This window comes from Punctularia strigosozonata (genome assembly GCF_000264995.1).
Source record: "Punctularia strigosozonata HHB-11173 SS5 unplaced genomic scaffold PUNSTscaffold_8, whole genome shotgun sequence".
Taxonomy (NCBI): Eukaryota; Fungi; Basidiomycota; class Agaricomycetes; order Corticiales; family Punctulariaceae; genus Punctularia; species Punctularia strigosozonata.
The window spans coordinates 271,844-289,954 of record NW_006767440.1 but is presented as its reverse complement, the minus strand read 5'-3'; the positions used below and the strand labels follow the sequence as shown (position 1 = coordinate 289,954).

General features: G+C 52.8%; 9 protein-coding genes across 9 annotated transcripts; 5 read left to right on the top strand and 4 right to left on the bottom strand.

Annotated features, from left to right (window-relative positions):
• Window positions 1–4: 4 nt before the first annotated feature.
• Window positions 5–871, bottom strand: PUNSTDRAFT_135148 (uncharacterized protein; the record flags this gene model as incomplete). The annotated part of the gene is made up of 3 exons (XM_007384669.1): window positions 5–454; window positions 504–584; window positions 635–871. 3 exons carry the CDS (start codon window positions 869–871, stop codon window positions 5–7), a joined length of 768 nt encoding a protein of 255 aa, XP_007384731.1.
• Window positions 872–975: 104 nt separating this feature from the next.
• On the top strand, window positions 976–2,741 carry PUNSTDRAFT_88212 (phosphoglycerate kinase; the record flags this gene model as incomplete). Its single annotated transcript, XM_007384668.1, has 8 exons — window positions 976–1,089; window positions 1,143–1,188; window positions 1,243–1,769; window positions 1,818–1,883; window positions 1,936–2,070; window positions 2,121–2,242; window positions 2,297–2,501; window positions 2,562–2,741. 8 exons carry the CDS (start codon window positions 976–978, stop codon window positions 2,595–2,597), a joined length of 1,251 nt encoding a protein of 416 aa, XP_007384730.1. The 3' UTR covers window positions 2,598–2,741.
• Window positions 2,742–2,859: 118 nt separating this feature from the next.
• PUNSTDRAFT_69559 (jumonji protein) lies at window positions 2,860–5,207 on the top strand (the record flags this gene model as incomplete). Its single annotated transcript, XM_007384667.1, has 9 exons — window positions 2,860–3,161; window positions 3,223–3,581; window positions 3,635–3,903; window positions 3,957–4,016; window positions 4,067–4,237; window positions 4,294–4,357; window positions 4,410–4,450; window positions 4,506–4,534; window positions 4,586–5,207. The coding sequence occupies 9 exons, from the start codon at window positions 2,860–2,862 to the stop codon at window positions 5,205–5,207; spliced, it is 1,917 nt and encodes a 638-aa protein (XP_007384729.1).
• A 914-nt stretch (window positions 5,208–6,121) lies between these two features.
• PUNSTDRAFT_70204 (HCP-like protein) lies at window positions 6,122–7,697 on the top strand (the record flags this gene model as incomplete). Its single annotated transcript, XM_007384666.1, has 2 exons — window positions 6,122–7,526; window positions 7,582–7,697. 2 exons carry the CDS (start codon window positions 6,122–6,124, stop codon window positions 7,695–7,697), a joined length of 1,521 nt encoding a protein of 506 aa, XP_007384728.1.
• A 430-nt stretch (window positions 7,698–8,127) lies between these two features.
• PUNSTDRAFT_144207 (bifunctional phosphatase) lies at window positions 8,128–11,149 on the bottom strand. The gene is made up of 18 exons (XM_007384665.1): window positions 11,006–11,149; window positions 10,858–10,946; window positions 10,761–10,804; window positions 10,652–10,711; window positions 10,582–10,602; window positions 10,471–10,523; window positions 10,278–10,420; window positions 10,185–10,212; window positions 9,781–10,132; window positions 9,594–9,722; window positions 9,414–9,542; window positions 9,297–9,357; window positions 9,155–9,246; window positions 9,087–9,103; window positions 8,924–9,031; window positions 8,576–8,875; window positions 8,443–8,519; window positions 8,128–8,358 (listed from the first exon to the last, which is right to left on the bottom strand). The coding sequence occupies exons 1-16, from the start codon at window positions 11,125–11,127 to the stop codon at window positions 8,761–8,763; spliced, it is 1,563 nt and encodes a 520-aa protein (XP_007384727.1). The 5' UTR covers window positions 11,128–11,149; the 3' UTR covers window positions 8,128–8,358; window positions 8,443–8,519; window positions 8,576–8,760.
• A 37-nt stretch (window positions 11,150–11,186) lies between these two features.
• On the top strand, window positions 11,187–11,885 carry PUNSTDRAFT_69992 (uncharacterized protein; the record flags this gene model as incomplete). The annotated part of the gene is made up of 2 exons (XM_007384664.1): window positions 11,187–11,571; window positions 11,623–11,885. 2 exons carry the CDS (start codon window positions 11,187–11,189, stop codon window positions 11,883–11,885), a joined length of 648 nt encoding a protein of 215 aa, XP_007384726.1.
• A 73-nt stretch (window positions 11,886–11,958) lies between these two features.
• PUNSTDRAFT_69935 (uncharacterized protein) lies at window positions 11,959–12,745 on the bottom strand (the record flags this gene model as incomplete). The annotated part of the gene is made up of 4 exons (XM_007384663.1): window positions 11,959–12,249; window positions 12,302–12,499; window positions 12,567–12,622; window positions 12,676–12,745. The coding sequence occupies 4 exons, from the start codon at window positions 12,743–12,745 to the stop codon at window positions 11,959–11,961; spliced, it is 615 nt and encodes a 204-aa protein (XP_007384725.1).
• A 1,130-nt stretch (window positions 12,746–13,875) lies between these two features.
• Window positions 13,876–15,197, top strand: PUNSTDRAFT_70205 (Gpi1-domain-containing protein; the record flags this gene model as incomplete). The annotated part of the gene is made up of 7 exons (XM_007384662.1): window positions 13,876–13,998; window positions 14,048–14,177; window positions 14,236–14,442; window positions 14,497–14,636; window positions 14,685–14,854; window positions 14,968–15,005; window positions 15,061–15,197. Coding segments are annotated over 7 exons (945 nt in total), but the record flags the coding sequence as incomplete, so codon positions are not given.
• An 82-nt stretch (window positions 15,198–15,279) lies between these two features.
• PUNSTDRAFT_114129 (uncharacterized protein) lies at window positions 15,280–16,608 on the bottom strand (the record flags this gene model as incomplete). Its single annotated transcript, XM_007384661.1, has 5 exons — window positions 15,280–15,313; window positions 15,360–15,682; window positions 15,732–15,873; window positions 15,921–16,173; window positions 16,230–16,608. 5 exons carry the CDS (start codon window positions 16,606–16,608, stop codon window positions 15,280–15,282), a joined length of 1,131 nt encoding a protein of 376 aa, XP_007384723.1.
• Window positions 16,609–18,111: the final 1,503 nt, after the last annotated feature.

Sequence of the window (18,111 nt, the reverse complement as noted above, 5' to 3'; positions counted from 1 at the left end):
CCCATCACGTCGCGGTTGCTGCAACAGTGGCTACACTTGGTGTAGAGGCACCGGTCGCCATATCGTTATGCGGAGCGGGGTCGCGCTCTGAGGCTCCTCCAGAAGATGCAGCCCTATCTTTCCCCTTTCCGCGGAGCCCACCTCGGCCTCGGCCTCGGCCAGACCCGCGCGTTACACTCGTTTCAGCAGTAGGCGTACGTGCGGCCTGCGAGTCTTCGGGCCTTGCGGTATCGTTGGCAGCATCAAGGGACGGCTGAGGTACAGTCTTCGGTCTGAAGTCGTTGCCACTTCTCTTCGCAGAGTCCCATTCTCGACTCTGCATCTTGTTCATCTTTCGACGCGCGTTCTCCTCACGTGTGCGGTTGATGTCCTCCTGCACTTTCTTTGCCTGTTGGCGCTTGGCCGCTTCCTTCTCTTGAGTCTTTTTGAACGCATCTTCATCAGCTTGCACATCCTACAACTTCATCGGTATAGTGCAGAGCTCTTGGTTGATGCGACTTTACCATCCGGCGCTGTTTGATTTTCTCGTTTTGTTCACGAATGCGTGTCATGCGTTCGGCGAGCGCCTCGTCACTGAGCTTTTCCTAGATGGCCATGGTTAGCTACGGATGATCGTCAAATATCTGGTCCTCACCCTCTGTTGACCACCAGTCTTAACACGCTCTGGATTGACATATGGTGCTTTCTTTTCTTTCTGTTCCTTCACTGGCGCATCGGTCTGAAGGGTAGGCGATTTGTCCCGGTTCTCTTTGCCTTCGTCATTGTTAGCTTCTGCGCCTTCAATGGAAGGGACATCGGCGGCGGGAGGATCCGCAACGGCCGGGGCCGACTCGGTCTTGTCCAGCTGAAGCCCCAATGAGTTCTGGGTCATGACGGCGTGAGTCGAGATGGCACAGCGTGGCTGTGCCCGGGATCTCCAAACGATATAAGTGCTTGACCATCGATGCAGGATGTTGCACACAGATCTCTTCTACTATGTCGCTTTCCAACAAGCTCTCCATTACAGACCTTGACCTTAAGGGCAAGCGTGTCCTCATCCGAGTGGACTTCAATGTTCCGATGCAAGACGGGAAGGTCACGAATCCCGCGGTACGCAAGCACCGTAATCTATGACGAATGGCTCATATTCAGGAAATGTACAGCGTATCGTTGCCGCTTTGCCGACCATCAAATATGCTCTTGAGAATGGTGGGTTACACGAAATCCTCATATATGGTCTCTAATGAACCTATGACTTTACAGGAGCGAAAACGGTGACTCTCATGTCCCATTTGGGACGTCCGGATGGCAAGGTTGTTCCGAAATACTCCCTCGAGCCAGTCGCATCCGAGCTAGAGAAGCACCTCGGAAAGCCTGTCACTTTCTTGAAGGACTGTGTGGGCCCTGAGGTCGAGCAGGCGGTGAACTCCGCCTCGCCTGGTTCGGTCATCCTGTTGGAGAACCTCCGCTTCCACATCGAGGAGGAGGGCTCTGTGAAAGATAAAGAAGGGAAGAAGACAAAGGCTGATCCCGAGAAGGTCAAGGCTTTCCGGGAGGGACTCACGAAACTCGGCGATGTCTACGTTAACGACGCTTTCGGGACCGCTCACCGTGCGCACTCTAGCATGGTCGGTGTCCAGCTCCCGCAACGCGCTTCCGGCTTTCTGGTGAAGAAGGAGCTCGAGTACTTCGCCAAAGCACTCGAACACCCCGAGCGTCCGTTCTTGGCCATCTTGGGTGGAGCCAAGGTCTCGGACAAGATTCAGTTGATTGAAAATATGTTGGATAAGGTATGCCAAGCATCGACTCGTGTTTGGCATCTGACGCATACCTGTCAGGTCGACTCGCTCATCATTTGCGGAGGGATGGCGTTCACCTTCAAGAAGACTATCGACGGGGTATCAGTGAGTTCGCTTTCGTATCGTAGTGGAGCCATGACGTAATTCTTGTCGTCAGATCGGCAACTCCTTGTTTGATGAGCCTGGATCGCAAAAGGTCCAGAGTCTGATTGAGAAGGCGAAGTCCAAGGGCATCAAACTGGTGTTCCCCGTTGATTACATTACCGCTGACAAATTCGACAAGGATGCCAAGGTACGAACGGAATATACAGGACCACCTTTTTCGTTAATCATTTCTACCAGACTGGAGTTGCCACCGACGCGGAAGGTATCCCAGAAGGTTGGATGGGTCTGGACGCCGGCCCGAAAAGTCGTGAGCTGTACGAGAAGACAGTTTTGGAAGCCAAGACCATCCTCTGGAACGGGTGAGCCTGCCAGATCAGATGTGGGTCGTTGTCCCGGTATTGACACCTCTGCAGACCGCCTGGTGTCTTCGAGTTCGACGCGTTCGCCGGTGGATCGAAGGCGCTCCTGGACGCCACCATCAAGGCCGCCCAGAATGGCGCGACTGTCATCGTGGGCGGTGGTGACACTGCAACAGTTGTTGCCAAGTATGGCGCGGAAGACAAGCTCAGTCACGTTTCTACTGGCGGTGGTGCCAGTCTTGAGCTCCTCGAGGGGAAGGTATATCGCTTCGCGTACAGATCAAGTTGAATACGCTCGTTACTGATATATACCCTGCAGATCCTGCCCGGTGTTGCGGAGCTCAGCGAGAAATGATTGCTATCTGTTGCCGGAGATAATTGCATGACGTCCAGGATTAGAGAAGTATGCTATGTGAAGTGTACAAGAAACAGGTGTACCAACTATCGCGTTAATTTAGACTTGCCGTACAAAGAGCGCCGTATTATGTAATTCTAGTTTGCTACCCCACGTGACCCCAGTGCATGCGGCGTTTCGTCCAATCGTTGACCCTGGGCTTGAACGCGCAAACCAGCCTAATCAACAGCTTCCGGCTCATCTGCCGCACAATACGTTCGCCATGGTCGCTGCTCGTCGCAGGTCGAGTAGAGTGAATGCGCAAGCAGTGCAGGCGTCGCAGGACTCAGCAGCCGAGCCCAACGACAGCGAGTCGCAAACCAACGGCCACAATGAGCCTTCAGCCAAACGCTCCGCTGAGGAAGACCGCTGTCCTGCATGTGAGCCCAAGGATGAGCAAGGCTCGGGTGCCGAAACTCCAGCGGCAGATAAGGAGAGCTGGGTCAGATGCGATGCCTGCAAAACGTGGTTCCACTGGAGATGTGTGGGGCAAGGCGGTGGTGACCTCGAAGCGGTCGACAAATGGTGTGCCCAAAGTTGAATCTCATTCGCTGCCAGACCCTCGTTCAACATTGTCTCTCTCGAGGTTCTGCACGCCATGCCGATCGAAAGATCCATCTCGTGTCATAACGATGAAGCCTCCTGCGCGCAAATCATCAAGAAAGCGAGCGCAACGTGACTATGCTAACATGCACTCGGGCGACAACGTGGATGCGACTCGGTGGACAAAGATGTTTGAAGGAAAGAAGATTTCCCCAGATAACTTCAGAAGAATGCAGGGGAGCGAGGTCACGATGGAATGGTTGGAAGGGGACGATGCCGCGCTGAAGACTCCGATAGTCATTGAAGACCCAGAAGGTCTTGGGATGAAGATGCCAGATTCTAGCTTCACCGTCAGCGACGTGGCGTCCATAGTCGGGGAGCAGACGCCTGTGGAAGTCATCGGTAAGATGTTCCGTGCTCGTGGATTGGCAGGAGGCTCATATATTCATGTGTAGATGTCGCATCGCAAGCTAATTCGCCCGGGTGGACTCTCGGTAAATGGGCTGAGTATTACAACACCCCACCAGAAAAGCGAGACAAAATTCGCAACGTTATTTCGCTCGAAATTTCTGGCACTTCTCTAGCCGACCAAGTGCTTCCACCTCGACTAGTTCGAGAGTTAGATTGGGTGGAGAAATTCTGGCCAGCCAACCGCAAGGGCAAAGGGCATGCATATCCGAAGGTGCAGCTGTACTGTTTGATGGGGGTGAAAAACGCATGGACCGTAAGGACTCGTCATTTGGTCAGCTTGGGGGAGAATCTCACTACAGCCACCAGGACTGGCACATAGACTTCGCTGGCTCATCGGTGTATTATCACGTTCTCAGAGGGGTTAAGGTGCGTCCAAAGTGCTTGATCGCAAGGTTTCTTTGCATAGCCCATTCTAGGTCTTCTATTTCATCAAACCTACCCCTGCCAATCTTGCGGCCTACGAGCGTTGGTCTGGGACCGAGATACAGAATCATACCTGGCTCGGCGACATGGTCGATGAAGTCATCAAGGTTGAGTTGCATGCGGGCAATACGATGATAATCCCCACTGGTTGGATACATGCAGTGGTAAGTCTACATCGTAGCTAGCGCGTGTATGACATATCTGTCAACTCTCGTCACAGTGGACACCGGAAGATGCTCTAGTTTTTGGAGGAAACTTTCTGCATTCGTACAATATGTCAACTCGTGAGTCTCGCGCACGTATACCGTGTAGTGTGTGCTTACCGTTTTCCGTTAGAACTGCGGGTCCGTGATATCGAAATTTCGACCCATGTACCGGTGGGTTCACGATGCAGTCTACAGTTGATTCGTCCTTTACTGAGTGCATGTACAGAAAAAGTTCCGATTTCCGCATTTTGTGAAGTATGTATTTAGTACGTGAGGGCATTGTGTGATTCTGATCAGACCTGACAGACTTTGCTGGTACGCCGCCGAAAAGTACCTCCGGGACCTCAAAGCGAAGGAGGAGTTTTCACTTCGGGTGTTAACATCTGTGGAGGCCCTGGCGGACTTTCTCGTCTCGGAAGTTCGGACCATGGAGCGTGGGTCGGAGTCCGCCAAGCGAGAGGCGAGAGAACAGGTCCCCTCAGATCGCGTGAAGGATGCCCCTGGTCTTGCCCGAGAATTGCGATGGCGAGCGCGGCTAGCTGCAGGCTATAACAGCGACGACGAAGGGTCAGGTCGTCGACGCGTCAAACAAGAAAATGGTATCGCGCATAAGCGCAAACGAGAAGATCACGGACACGATGACGATTCGAGGCCGTTGTTTAGGAACTTCCACCCCAAAGCATGGGACGCCGTGTCGGAACAGGACATGGGCACGGTATCACGTGTTATCAAGGTGCCTAAGTCGGCGCAGGAGCATGCTGAGACGTGGATGGACTGTTCCACTGGACCGCAGGAGACGTCGGATGGGGAGGAGGTCGAGGTTCGGCGCCGGGTGGACGTGATGACCAAGTATCGGAAAGTATCAGGAGGTGTCCAGAGGCAGCGGATTGAGCGCGTATGGGAGGACTGGTCCTGGAGAGAACATTGATGCCAACACTCGGGTTGCGCGTATTCTATGTTTCCATAGTCAAAGATGGTCGCGAGGAGCCAGTACTTCAGTGGTTCACGTAGTTGTGACTTATTGCTTGTATGTATTGATCGATGATCCGCTCCCGCCCCGCTACCCGTGCTGTCGCGCGTGCGGCGTCCATCGAGACCAAACGCTCTTGCACCCTCCACCATGTCCAGCGTTGCAGCTACCGACACTTTGCCCCCGGCCGACGATCGGCTTCAATCACCGGCGCAGAGTCGGAGCTCGCGCCGTCACGGTTTCGCAGCCGACGCATCCGGCGGCTGGTCTCCCGCCCTTAATGCCATCCCCGACGGCCATGCCTACGAATCAACCGATGGCTCCCAGTGGAACCCACATCCTCAGTCTGGTAAGGCTCTTCTATTCAACCATACATGGCACTCATAAGTCCCGTTCCGCGCCCAGGTAACAGTATAATGCGAATGCCCAATCGATCCACCCCGGCCCTTCCTTCGCAACGGCCTCAGAGCGAGGAGCAAGTGGAAGCAGTCCCATCACTGCCTCCTCAGTATGACCCTACCGCCGTGCTCGATCAGTTTGGCGCGATGCATCTCAGTGATCCTCCGGCGAGGACGCCTAGCGTCGCGTCATACGGCTCTGATCCCGTTCCTCGAGCCGGCACCTCCATGTCTGTCCATTCCGTCCAGCCTCCGACACGCCAAACGTCGCTCCCGGATAACTCACTGCCATCCTCTCCGAGTCAGAACAGGCCGCCCCGTAATCATGCTTCCCCACAACAAGACGTCGCGTCGTTGTACTCGTACCATACCGCGGGCGATCAAGACGGGCTGGCTTACGATTCCCCTGATCCCTCATCCTATGAAGGGGATCGCTCAAGCGCTTACTCTCAGCACTCCCAACCTCCCTATCCTATGCAACAACAATACAACGGCTATCCTCAACAGGGTTGGCAAGGGCAAGCTTCTGGTTATCAGCCCTATGCCGAGGTTTATGATCCCGTAGCTGCAGCTGCTTCCAGTGTTCTGGGCGTTCCTCCCCCTCCGCCACCTGGCTACCAGTACAATGGTAGCCCAGGGCCCAGTTACGCACCCTCTGCTCGCAGCACTTCCTATGCATCGAGTGTGTACTCCATGACATCCGCCCACTCCGCTCCCTCCGTGAACGGGGGACAGTACTATGGGCCTCCCGTTGGCCAGCCTGGCCCTCCGCCAGACCCCTACATGGAAGAAGAAATTGCCTCGAGACCTCCCCTCCAGCGTTCGGGGACTACTGCTTCTTTCAATCTGCGCACGCAGAAGTCGAAAGCGATTGATCTCAGCGCTCCTCCGTACACCAAAGAGTACATCGACCAGTACCGTCAACGCATAAAAGCTGATCCCGATCCCGAGGCGCATTTTGCGTACGCCAAATACCTGATCGATGCTGCCAAGCACATTGGGGCTGATGCGAAGGATCAGCGAGCAGTCAAGAAATACCGCGACCTGCTGATCCAAGAGGCATTGAAGGTCATGCGTCGTTTGGCCACGCAAGGGCAGCCTTACGACGAGGCTCAGTTCTTCCTAGCCAACTGTTACGGCACCGGGATGCTCGGTTTGCAAGTCGACCACGAAAAAGCGTACCATCTGTACCTGCAGGCTGCCAAGCAGAATCACCCGGCCTCCTGTTATCGAGTGGCGGTCTGCAATGAAATCGGTGCGGGTACTAGACGAGAGCCGCCGCGCGCTATCGCGTTCTACCGTAAAGCAGCATCGCTGGGCGATACGGCTGCAATGTACAAGCTAGGAATGATACTGCTCAACGGATCTCTTGGAGAACAAAAGAATCCTCGGGAGGCGATAGGATGGCTAAGGAGAGCCGCAGAACAGGCCGACGAAGAGAACCCGCACGCGTTGCATGAGCTCGCCTTGCTGCACGAGATGCCGAATTCCGGCCTCGTCCCCCATGATCCCTACTACGCCAAGAAGTTGCTGACGCAGGCGGGGCAGTTGGGTTATACCCAGTCGCAGTACAAGCTGGGACAGTGCTACGAATATGGCACTCTGACTTGTCCCGTGGATCCTCGAAGATCAATCGCATGGTACACTAAGGCGGCGGAGAAGGGCAACGCCGAGGCAGAGCTGGCACTAAGCGGGTGGTATTTGACGGGAGTCGAGGGCATCTTGAAGCAGAGCGACTCTGAAGCGTATCTCTGGGCTCGACGAGCGGCGAACAAAGGCTTGGCAAAGGCGGAATACGCCGTAGGGTACTATGCCGAACAAGGTATCGGCATCAAACAAGACATCGAATTCGCCAAGCGCTGGTACATGCGTGCTGCAGGTAGGAGTGCATCTTCGTCTTTCCTGCTTCTGGAACTAACGCTGTCTTGCCGTAGCTCAAGGCAACAAACGTGCAATGGCTAGATTGACGGAGATGAAACGTGGTGGTGCCAGACGCGCCCAGAACCGCCCCACGCGGCAGGATGCAAAGGACGAATGTGTTATTATGTGACATGGATAGTTCATGGTTCCATGCGTTGCCTATCATCTTTGGAGTTTTGATCAATTGTAACTAACTTGTTGGGCGATCTTGATTACTCGTCCCCGCATGCAATAAGGCACGGAATTAGTTCACGTGAGCTACGAATCCCTCTTCATATCCACGATCATGTCTACCGATGTAAGTTCACAGTGTCGTTCACTGGCACCGTGACGGATTGTAAGTCTGTAGGCATCCCTCCTGCAACACTTGGACACCTCACAACTTGTCTGTTTGAACGAGGCAAAGGGCCATACCGCCATCTCCATTTTGTCCGAGAAGAAGAGGAACACATCTGGTTCCTACCTACTTTCCGACGCCGATGAGCAATTACTTCTGAGCGTGCCTGTTCGTTGTCTATCATCTCTATAGATGAGCCCGTCAGCTTCATCGTGCGCCTTAGTTCCATCAAACGGTCAAAGTCAAATTCCTGGTCCTCCGATGCCAGACCGCGCCGCAAGGACCGAAGAAGATCAAGCTCCTCGTCAATAAAGCTGACGTGACGTTCGAGGACGTTGAGGATGCGGAAGAGCCTGAAGTTGCTCAGATTCTAGAGTTAACGGAGGAACAAGTTTCGAATGGTGTCCCTATCCCACTGCGCTTTGTGCGTTTTCAGTCAGTTACCAGCTTACAGGTCAGAGCATTCGTAACGCCGTTAACGTTCCACAATTTGATCTTCTGATCGTACACTTTTCTTCGGCCTTGGTGTACTCAACAGATCTTTGTTGTCTCTAACCAAGGTGACCAAGAGCAAACTCGGATAGATGCGATAGACTTCTTGGGGGTTGCTGTCGAGTTCGTCCAACCCAATCATGATCTTCAACTCGGAGATCTAATACCTTCACCTGAAGGAATGGTACCCGCGATTTGAGCGGTCTCGGAAAGCAGAACGAGTGATAGTATTTAAAACCGAACAGCCATCAATTACGCATGAGATATAGTTGTATTCTATGTAGTACATTTTGGCAGCTGCAATTGCCCCTTTGCAGGAAGACATTCGATAATGTATGGCATGATCATGTATGGAATTAACCTTCTACTTCTGTTCCCCGTAGTATTCTCGTGCCGAGTGCGAGGGAGGAAGTTGGTGGTGATGGGCCGTTCCGGGTTTCGGTCGATGGGTGTCCACGGCACCGATTGGTAGGGTATATCTAACAGCATAATAAGCACAGAAACGAGCCCAGTATAGGCGGACGAACCTCTCTTCATCACAACCGTATGCTTTAGGTGTCAGCTTTATAACAGTGTGCAAAGGTATCTTAATATAAGGGAGATCGGCATGTGGAAGGTTGTGGAAATATGCGTATCTAATTACGACGTTAAACCAGGTGACAACACATTCCCTATTGAACGGGTACTTACAAGCAACGCAAAATAGCCTGTTTCATCATTCAGCATTCTGCGGCCCTGAACCTGAGAACTAGGCTAACCTGGTGACCGATTATAAGGATGTTCTCTTGTCGTTCTAGCTCCATGATGACTGGTTCCAGACGGACGACAACGTCACGGTATGACTCCCCGCCTATCAGCCATTAAGCAAGCAAGCAGGGATCCCGCACAGAGACACCTTGCCTCTGTAACGATAGTTGAATTTATCCTCATCGCGGTTCGCATAATCTTCCGGGTAAGCTTCCTACCCAATCCATGACCAGTTAGACGCCCGGATTAAAGGGCGTTGAAGGAACGTACCTCAATTTGCTCGTATGTCATGCCGTCACATACCCCGGCGTCAAGCTCATCCAGCGACTTCCACGTGAGCTTGGTGTAAGGCAGCTGGGCAGCCGTTTGTATAGTCCGCGTCAGAGTAGAAGTCCACACCTGATAGACGTTACTCAGTGAGAAGAACAGACAAAAAAAGAGTGGACGGACAGTCAAAGGAGCATCGCCGATGTTGTCGCGAATAAGTGCCGGCAAAGCATCGGCGTACTGCATGCCTCTCTTGGAGAGTGGAGCGTCTCCGCCAATCTTTCCTTCTACATTGAACTGACTTTCTCCATGCTGATGTATTCGCAGGAAGATATCAGTGACTAAACTTCGATGAGTCGGGAACACTGACGCGAGAGAAGAATATGCTGCGTGGCTTGAGGTGCAAGTTCATCAGATAGAAAGCAATGCGACTCTGTAGATAACCGTGTATCCTGCATACGGTGACCTGATCGCCCACGTCCGTGATCCTCAGATAGCTGAGATGCGGCTCAGTGATAGTCTCATAGATCGCTTCATACTGCTTGATCCGACGAAGAAAGTCGGCTTTGGCTTCCTCGCGTGACATGTCCTTGTAGTCTGGATCTCCCGAAGTAACCTTCAAGGCTACATTTGCAGCGATGACCGCCGGATCGTTGCAGACGCTCTCCAGGAATATCACGCTCATGCCTTTCTCGGAAGATACCCGTTCCGATATCTGCGCTCTTGACATCGATCTGAGTATGTGCCTCGATGGGGATCTATATTAGGGCTTACCTTCTATCCCGGGTGCTGTTGGTTGCATCTTAAGGAATTGTATCGTAGTTCATCAGGGCGATGTAGACGTGGCTACTCTTTCGCTGCGCATACCATGGATTCCAACATTTCCACCGTCCTTCAGCCATTGAATCAGCATTTCCAGGCTGTCTCGCGCGAGCTGATCTCTAATCTTCGTAGCTTCCGCATTCTCGTGGCTGAAGTAGCTCGCAGTATGATCTTCATGTATGCCACTCCTGACAAAAACTTTATGTAACGTTCACTCAGCGTAATCTTCGCTACGCACTGCCGTTGCTTTTGGCGAGCCCGGGAGCGCCGAAGTTGGCCAACATTGAACACCTAGGCAATGATTTAACTTCGCACTTTCGTGCGAGTGTACATGATGAGTATAGCTAACCTTGACGTCATATTCTAGCCACTGACCGAACGTTTAGCGGGTGCGGGATGCGGATCTCTGGTCAACTCACCTTCAGGTACCTCATCAACTTGTTACTGAGATATGACTTCCCTCGCGCAGGTAGGCCCACCTGAGACAGGTTCAGAGTGCAGTACGCACAGTGGGCGTGTAGAGCAGACCATAGCGAGCACAATCTTAGCCTCAGAATAATCAGGCTTAGCAACTGAAAGCGATGTTCGTCATTATGTAGTTCGACCCTCTCGGACACAAACGTACCTTTATTTCCGATGCCCACCACGGAACGAGGAGGTGTAGGGGCAGCAGACGATGCGGCGCTCTTCGTAGTTTGATCAAATTCTTTCAATCTGATAGGAGGCATTTGTCTGGATAAGGGCCCCGCGGACAGCGATACAGTAAGGCGAACCTCGGTCCTACTGCACCGAACGACGCTGGAGGGACTGCTAGTGTCACAGACTCGGTTGGCCGCGTAGGCTGCGGGGAGACAGGTTCTGTGGTCGTAGTTTTGGGGCCGTCCATGGTTGTCATGCTACAAGTCTGGAGTGTGGACGGGCAAGTGAGGCACCGCATCCTCTGCGAGTCGCGACATGTCTTTCACTTCTTTCATCCATCCCCATAAGGGCTTTCACTTCATTCTGACTACTCGGATATCCGCTGCGCCTCCTACAACTCGATGCGAATTGATCGTGGCCTATGAGCTTCCCCCCGATGTCATCGCGGACAAATATGAACTGGCGCTCAGAGGTGGATCCTATGCCGCGCAAATCCGGGGCGCCACGGATCTCGAGCTGCCGTCCTTTGTTGCGGCAAACGGTTCTTTGCTATTATTGCGAGTCCCGGAATACGCTTCAGTAACTGCGCTCGAAATCCCACTGCATGTCCGATATGGAGTTCCATCTGCTCGTGTCACGCACATGAATGTGCCATTACCGCTACCAGTGCCTGTTTGGGCGTGTCCGGACCATGAACATGGTGTGTTGGCCGTACTTGACTTTACGCATTCTGTTCTCTGACGTTCATTAGAAACTTTTGTTACTCCACATTTACCATCCGAGATCGTTTCTGTTGTAGGTGGCTCTGCATCGGCCTTATTCCCAATACCTCAGGCAAGCGGACAAGCCGACCACAGCGGGATCATCACAGCACCTCTCGGAAACCCTGTCGACTTGCCACAAGTCCAGGCTACGACAGCTATTGTGCTTCTGTCGTGTTTCATCCATGTGCTGTATGCAACATCTTCGACGGCCGTCCGCCTCCATCGTCGCAGGGTACGCAAGACGGATTAGGAGAAACCGATATCTCGGGTATACTACAATTCTTCCGTCCTCTATGGTCAAGCCTATCACTGGCACGGAGCTGTTATAATATCATGCATTTTCGTTGCCGCACCATCTTGCCCCATTTGCCCTTCATACTCTCCTTCAGTGCCATGGCAAATACCTCCTGCACCCCGACACCAGTTTTCGCTGAGCATTCGATGTACTTGGCTCCTATATCGCGTGCAACTGCACCACCTTGTTCCGGCGTGACGGGCGTTTGGCCCTGTGCGCTCAGCATCCGTCTTGTTTGGTCATCCCGTCGTAAATCGGTCTTGGTGCCAACGAGGATAAGCGGCGTGCCTTCACAGAAATGCGCGACTTCGGGATACCACTGGCGTATGCAAGTGAGGGGATGGGAGACAGGGGAGTCGTGGACGCCGTACCTTGTCTTGTACATTGCCTAGACTGACAGGGAAATCGATCGAGAATACTATAAGTATCACGTCACTTTCTGGGTAGCTGAGCGGTCGTAGTCTGTCATATTCTTCTTGGCCCGCTGTGTCCCATAATGCGAGTTCCACCAGCTTCCCTTCAAAGGGGACTTGCGTAACATAGTTCTCGAACACGGTTGGAATATACGCCTTGAAAACGGCGACGTGCTTGACATGAGCCTCTCGTGAAACTGCCGACAACATACAGCATACTCACCTCAGGAAAACGGTTTTCGGCATATACAATGAGCAAACACGTCTTGCCACAACCACCTGCGCGATGAATGCGTCAATTCATGAAGTCGAAACCCAGGGTAATGGCGCACCATCGCCTACGACCACAAGTTTCTTCTTGATATCGGGCTTGCGAACAGGTTTCGAGGAGGAAGGATCCATAAAAGCAGGCTGAGATGCAGGTGGTTGGTGAACGGAGTGACGGTGGCTGAAGGAGAGCTGGGGAAACGCCCCTGTCTCAACTAGGCAAACGCCGATGATCTTCTTTCCTCGGGACGTTCACCTTCAAGGTATTTGCTATGGCTGGAAGGCGCCTGCCGTCATCGCTGGTGTTATTGAAAACATGGAAGTGAGCTGCTCTACTGAAACGACATATCTGTGTCCCGCTAACGAAGATACGTATAACTCAGCTGTCCCGTGTCGAAGAATTACTCGACGCACCCGAAGTAAAGGACCTATTGCACGACGACCCACCTACTGCTCTTGGTTTCTGCATCCAAACCATCACCGGAACCTCAGCACCGTCCATCAGCTTCTTTGACGCGAACATTGACTGTGGTCAAGAGTTCGTACTGCCATCCCAAGCGGGAACCTTGCATACGCGAGCCAAACCTGACGTGTGCTCAGAATAATATACTACCAACGACCTAGTCAGAGGTCTATGCGCTACTATTCTCTCTCGTCATTGCATCTGGACAAATATCGGACGAGTGCCGCCTCAGTGTCGACATCCAATCCGCAGTTCTCGCGCCGTTTCACGACTAATTCTTCGGGAAATCCGCGCTTGTTTCTGAGCCCGTCGGTATTGGATCGTGTACGTCACTACCTTTAACGTCGACGAGATCTGAACAAAGAGGTGTTAGCTTAATGCCGCAGCTCATTTGGATGAACTATTACGAAACCGGGCTTCATCATCTCCAGGAGCGCCGGGTCTGGATCCTGACACGAGCAAGGCTCGCAAGTCTTTCACGGCTTCCTTCATCGGTAACTATATCACTGGGATTACAAGCCTGATCAACAAGGCCTGCCGAACACCAATTCTTAGCGGAGCATCAGGCCCACTACTCAGAGATGCTTCGTCCACCAGTCGGTCATCTACTTCTATCGAAACCGTATATATTCCAACATCATCCAGTTCGGCAAATTGATTCACGTGCCGAACAATTCACGGCATTGTCTCGCCAGTTGGTCGCCGTTGTTCAGGGAGACAGTCATCTAAGTCGGTCTACCTCGGAGTACATCGCGTGAGACTGCCCCCATGCACACGTTGCTTGATTGTTCACCTTTTCGTCTTCTTCAGGTTCTACAATTCCGTATGGCTTATCCTGAACGACGTGATCGTGGGTCTTGCGTTCGGAGTATTTCTTCGTGATAATCATCAAGCACTGGCGAAGATGCTAGCGACCGTCTTCACTGTACGACGGAGAACCTCCTTCCAGTAGAAGACATTGACATTCAGAGTAGGACGTCTTGCTCAGCCCGTTCCCGCAAGCTTTGTTGTGGCTTGATCAATGGCCGGCCGGTTTGAAGCTCAATGGTCCGCTCAGCCGATTTTGTTGTATGCTGTTCATTCGGATCATCAAGTCGTGGTCTCGTGAGCAGCATTTACGTTTTGACTTGCTCAGTTCTGAAGCTTGCATATGGGACTCCAGGCCTGATGATCCAGGTCACACCATTAATGCCCGCAGCAACATACCTAATTGGATCGGCCGGATTCTGTGGCTTGACTATGATTTTATCATTGTTTTCAGACCTCTTGGACATCTTGACTCTTCATATCTACATTTGTTATGCCCTTGCCACGACCATATTTCACGCTCAAGTACGGACAGCCGTATCTCTCTGGAATCTGTTCCGCGGTGGGTCATGAACCGAGGTACTTCACGGACAGTTTTTATGGTTCCATGTCATAGGGAAACGCTTCAATGTCCTGCGGAATCGTGTGGACTCCTGGGTTTACGAAGTCGATCAGCTTCTGCTGGGAACGATGCTATTCACGCTGCTGGCATTTTTATTTCCTACGGTATTGGCGTATTATGCGGTGTTCATGGCGGTCGGCCCAGTCTTTCTCTCATTAAAATATAAACTTACACTTTGGCAGGCTCGCCTCTTGGTCATATTTCTTCACGCCATCAATGATACTTTTCTGGCCGCAATGAATCATTTCCCCCTCTTTGCCCTGATGCTGAGGCTGAAAGACCCCTGGAGACTTCCTGGTATGCGTGAACATGTGATTCCTACAATGTTTAGATCTAAAGACATTCTTCTCAGGTGCGATCGAGATCCGAGTTGCGCATGATTCACGCTCCCTGTATGCCGCTTATATTTTAAAGGTGAATCGCCGGTCCCTCTACAACCCCTTATTGACTATTGTCATCACAGAGCAAGCCCACGTCATATTCAACCATATTCCATCAGTACGGTTCGTAGATCTATGCACAGCCAACGCACAACTAACCATGCCCATCGCGTTATAGGCTATCTCTGGTCTCAGCTTTCTGGCCATTATCACCCTCGGCGAATTGCGCAGCAGTTGCTTACAGGAAGATATATTCGTCCTATTCCAACCCATTCCATACGATACGGGGCATTTACACCTGAGCGCGATACGTAGACCAGCCTTGAACAGTATACACGTGCTTCCCGTTCAAGCTCACAATATATATGCAACAAATGTCCCCCCGGGGAGCGCGATATCACTCTACGCGCTTGTATTTGCCATTTGGCCGGCTGCGCAATAAATTAGATAGCCTAGGCCGCATGGCTGATCACTCACTTGGCTTCGTGCCGTATATTCTCCCCTTTGCGTTCAATCATACGGTGCGCGCGCCTATTGATTTCCGCCGCTTGTTGAGTATCGGGGAAACCAATGTCCCAGTAGCCAGGAGGCGTGCTAGGGCCAGCCCATTGTTGCCGATGACGTGAAACCTCGTTACGATGCAATTGCATGGCCACCCGTTCATCACTCTCCGGTGCACCCTCGCTCCCTGAGAAGCTAGCCTTGCGAGGACGTTTGCATTGCTTGTGAGGTGAGCCGGTAGGAGATCGCCATAACGGTTGTCGTTGACGTTCAGGTTGCGCACCCACCGCCTCGTAATACTGCCCATGAGTCAGCGACGAATTCGTTGGATGCGAAGATCTGGTGTACATCTCGACAACATTCACAATCATCGCCAGGTAACCGCTTCCTATCCCTATAATTTCTGACGACACCATGGAATTGAAAGTCGAGGCCCTCGTTCTGGTCAGGATCGATCATAAATTGGGTTCTGATGCCGTGTTCATCTCCTCTAAGAAACGGTGATTAATCTGTCCAGTCTCATAGACAGCTCCATACCGAGTCCTGTCAACGCTAACCAAACGTGACCTTGCAGTTGTACTTGTGACTGGAAGAGCGTCTAGCGAATGAATCGTCTGGTCGTTCTCCAAGGCCGTCAGAGTTGAATAATGCGTCCTGTGTGAAGCACCCGCGTTATTCATGCCATCACTAGAATACTGGCTCCGAAGTTCATCTTGGTGCAAAATGGAACTGTTCCTAGTTTGGAGTGTCGAGGGAGATGAGTGTTCATCGGACGGCCGTAACCGGCTATCTGTGAACCCCACGTATGAATAGACAAGTGCAGGCCCGCAAGAAAGATCACATCACCTGCAAGTTGTCCATGTGTCCCTGAGCCTGATAGTCCATCGAGGGCTTCTTCATCGGCGTTCGAGGTCGACAATGCTGCCTCTGACTGATCGAGTATGGTATCCAAACCAAGGTCCGTGAAGCGTTTTCGCTTTCTGAGGATGCTAGCCATTTGAATCATTTTGCGTCCTGCAGGATTCTCCTGAACCTCCTGTGCAACCTCCCGGTCTTCCTGGAATAGATACTCCTTGAATCGTCTCCACTTCTTGTAGTCGTTCCGATAGCGCTCCGCAGCACGTTCTTTGGTGGCAAGAAGTGCATCGTAGCGTTGCTGCAGCTGAGATAATTCAGCAGCAAGGCCAACATCTGAGAGAAGTGGATTGTATGACGATTGTGCCATGTCGTTCTTGATTTGCAGCAAAGACAAAGGTGTCCGATCCACTGGTGGGCCATGCGCCTGATGCGGCACGTGATCTTTCAAAGAGCGACATTGGAGCTTCATTCCCGGTGAAAAGTGGTGTACTATATACTATATGACACCTTCACTTCGTCAACCCCGTCGAATCGTCAGTCACAGGCCGGTCACATATAGTACTTTCACGTGGGGGTATAGCGTGCACCCGTAGTTGCGCGCCAGGTCCGACTCCCAATTGTAATGTTCACAGTTCTTTGCTCGTTCAATCAGTCCTGCGATACATGGATCCCGGTGAAAACGGTGTATATGTCCTCGAATCTGCTCGAATTGCGAGACCAGCTGGCTAAGATAAGCGAGACTAAGCGAGAGCACAGACGAGGGTGTTTTTTGTGATGGTACCTGTAGTGCGGACTCAGGGCTAGGCCTGTCCAAGGAAAGATGTGTGCGAGGACCGAGGCGAAGTCAGAGGCTGCCAAAGTAGTAGGTAAATGGGATGTTATATAGGTATGGTATAAGAATGGCAGGCGAGTTCAGGATGGAACCGAGGGAGATACTGAGTTGTGCGCGGGACGGATATACACTGAGACTAGTGGCTAAGACGGAGCAATAACAAATGTTACTGATTTTCCCCTTGCCCCCCGAGACTACGTACGTTGGGCCTTTTATATCCTCCAGCCCGCCCGTATCCATCCAATCCTTGTCCTTCGATTGGCTTGCGTATGCTGGGCCTGAGGGTGCGCCAATGCGCGCACGCTACGTAAGCGGTCGAATATCCACGGAAATGTGCAGAACATTGTCGGGGTGGTGGTGCTGGCCGCCAGTCGTCTGAGACTGTTGTGATTGAGCCGGGACCACAATTGCTTGATGACTGAGCCCAAGCCGGGCTGGTGAAGAGGGGATTCTGCGTGCACCGGCCGTGCCTTGACGTTGAGGGCAGGTGGTACGGTGGAGGCCAGGAGGCGACGGGTGCGCAATAACGAAGTGCGACGCGTGGTGGAGGCGGGGAGGCGACGGGCGCGCAATAATGAAGTGCGGCCTACTTGTTTGTGGCAGTGCAGACCTTAGGGGACGTTGTGGCGCTCTGACTTCGCGTGCGTCCGGACACGCACCTGATTGCGCTACTCAACGCCCGGTGGCAGTGCGGTGGCCTCTCGCTCTCGCCTCGACGACCTCACCCTCCCCCGGCTCGGCATGGCACACACGGAATATCCTCCAGCACCCGGCCGCCGACGGTCCGCATAGCCGCAACGACATCGCGCACGAGAACAGGGCTCAGTCGGCACCAGCATGTTATCGGCGGCTCTGCTCTGGCCCACGACGACGACTTCGCATCTGGCAAATCGGCGGCCTCGATTCATCACGACCCGCGGTTACCGGCCGCTCGATCTCGACGACAACCGCATGCGCGGGCGATGGGCTCGATACGGCCAGGGACGAGGGACGAGGGATCAGCAGGGGCGAAAGATAGGAGTGATGGTCGCGTACGGA

Bases quoted from the DNA above. Each gene is read 5' to 3' on its own strand.
- PUNSTDRAFT_144207 (XM_007384665.1), bottom strand. From the start codon at position 11,127: ATGACAACCATGGACGGCCCCAAAACTACGACCACAGAACCTGTCTCC. The intron at 10,213-10,277 runs GTATGCGCAGCG...CAATTCCTTAAG, and splicing joins TGGAAATGTTGGAATCCATG to ATGCAACCAACAGCACCCGG. The intron at 9,358-9,413 runs GTACGTTCCTTC...TGGATTGGGTAG, and splicing joins TGACATACGAGCAAATTGAG to GAAGCTTACCCGGAAGATTA.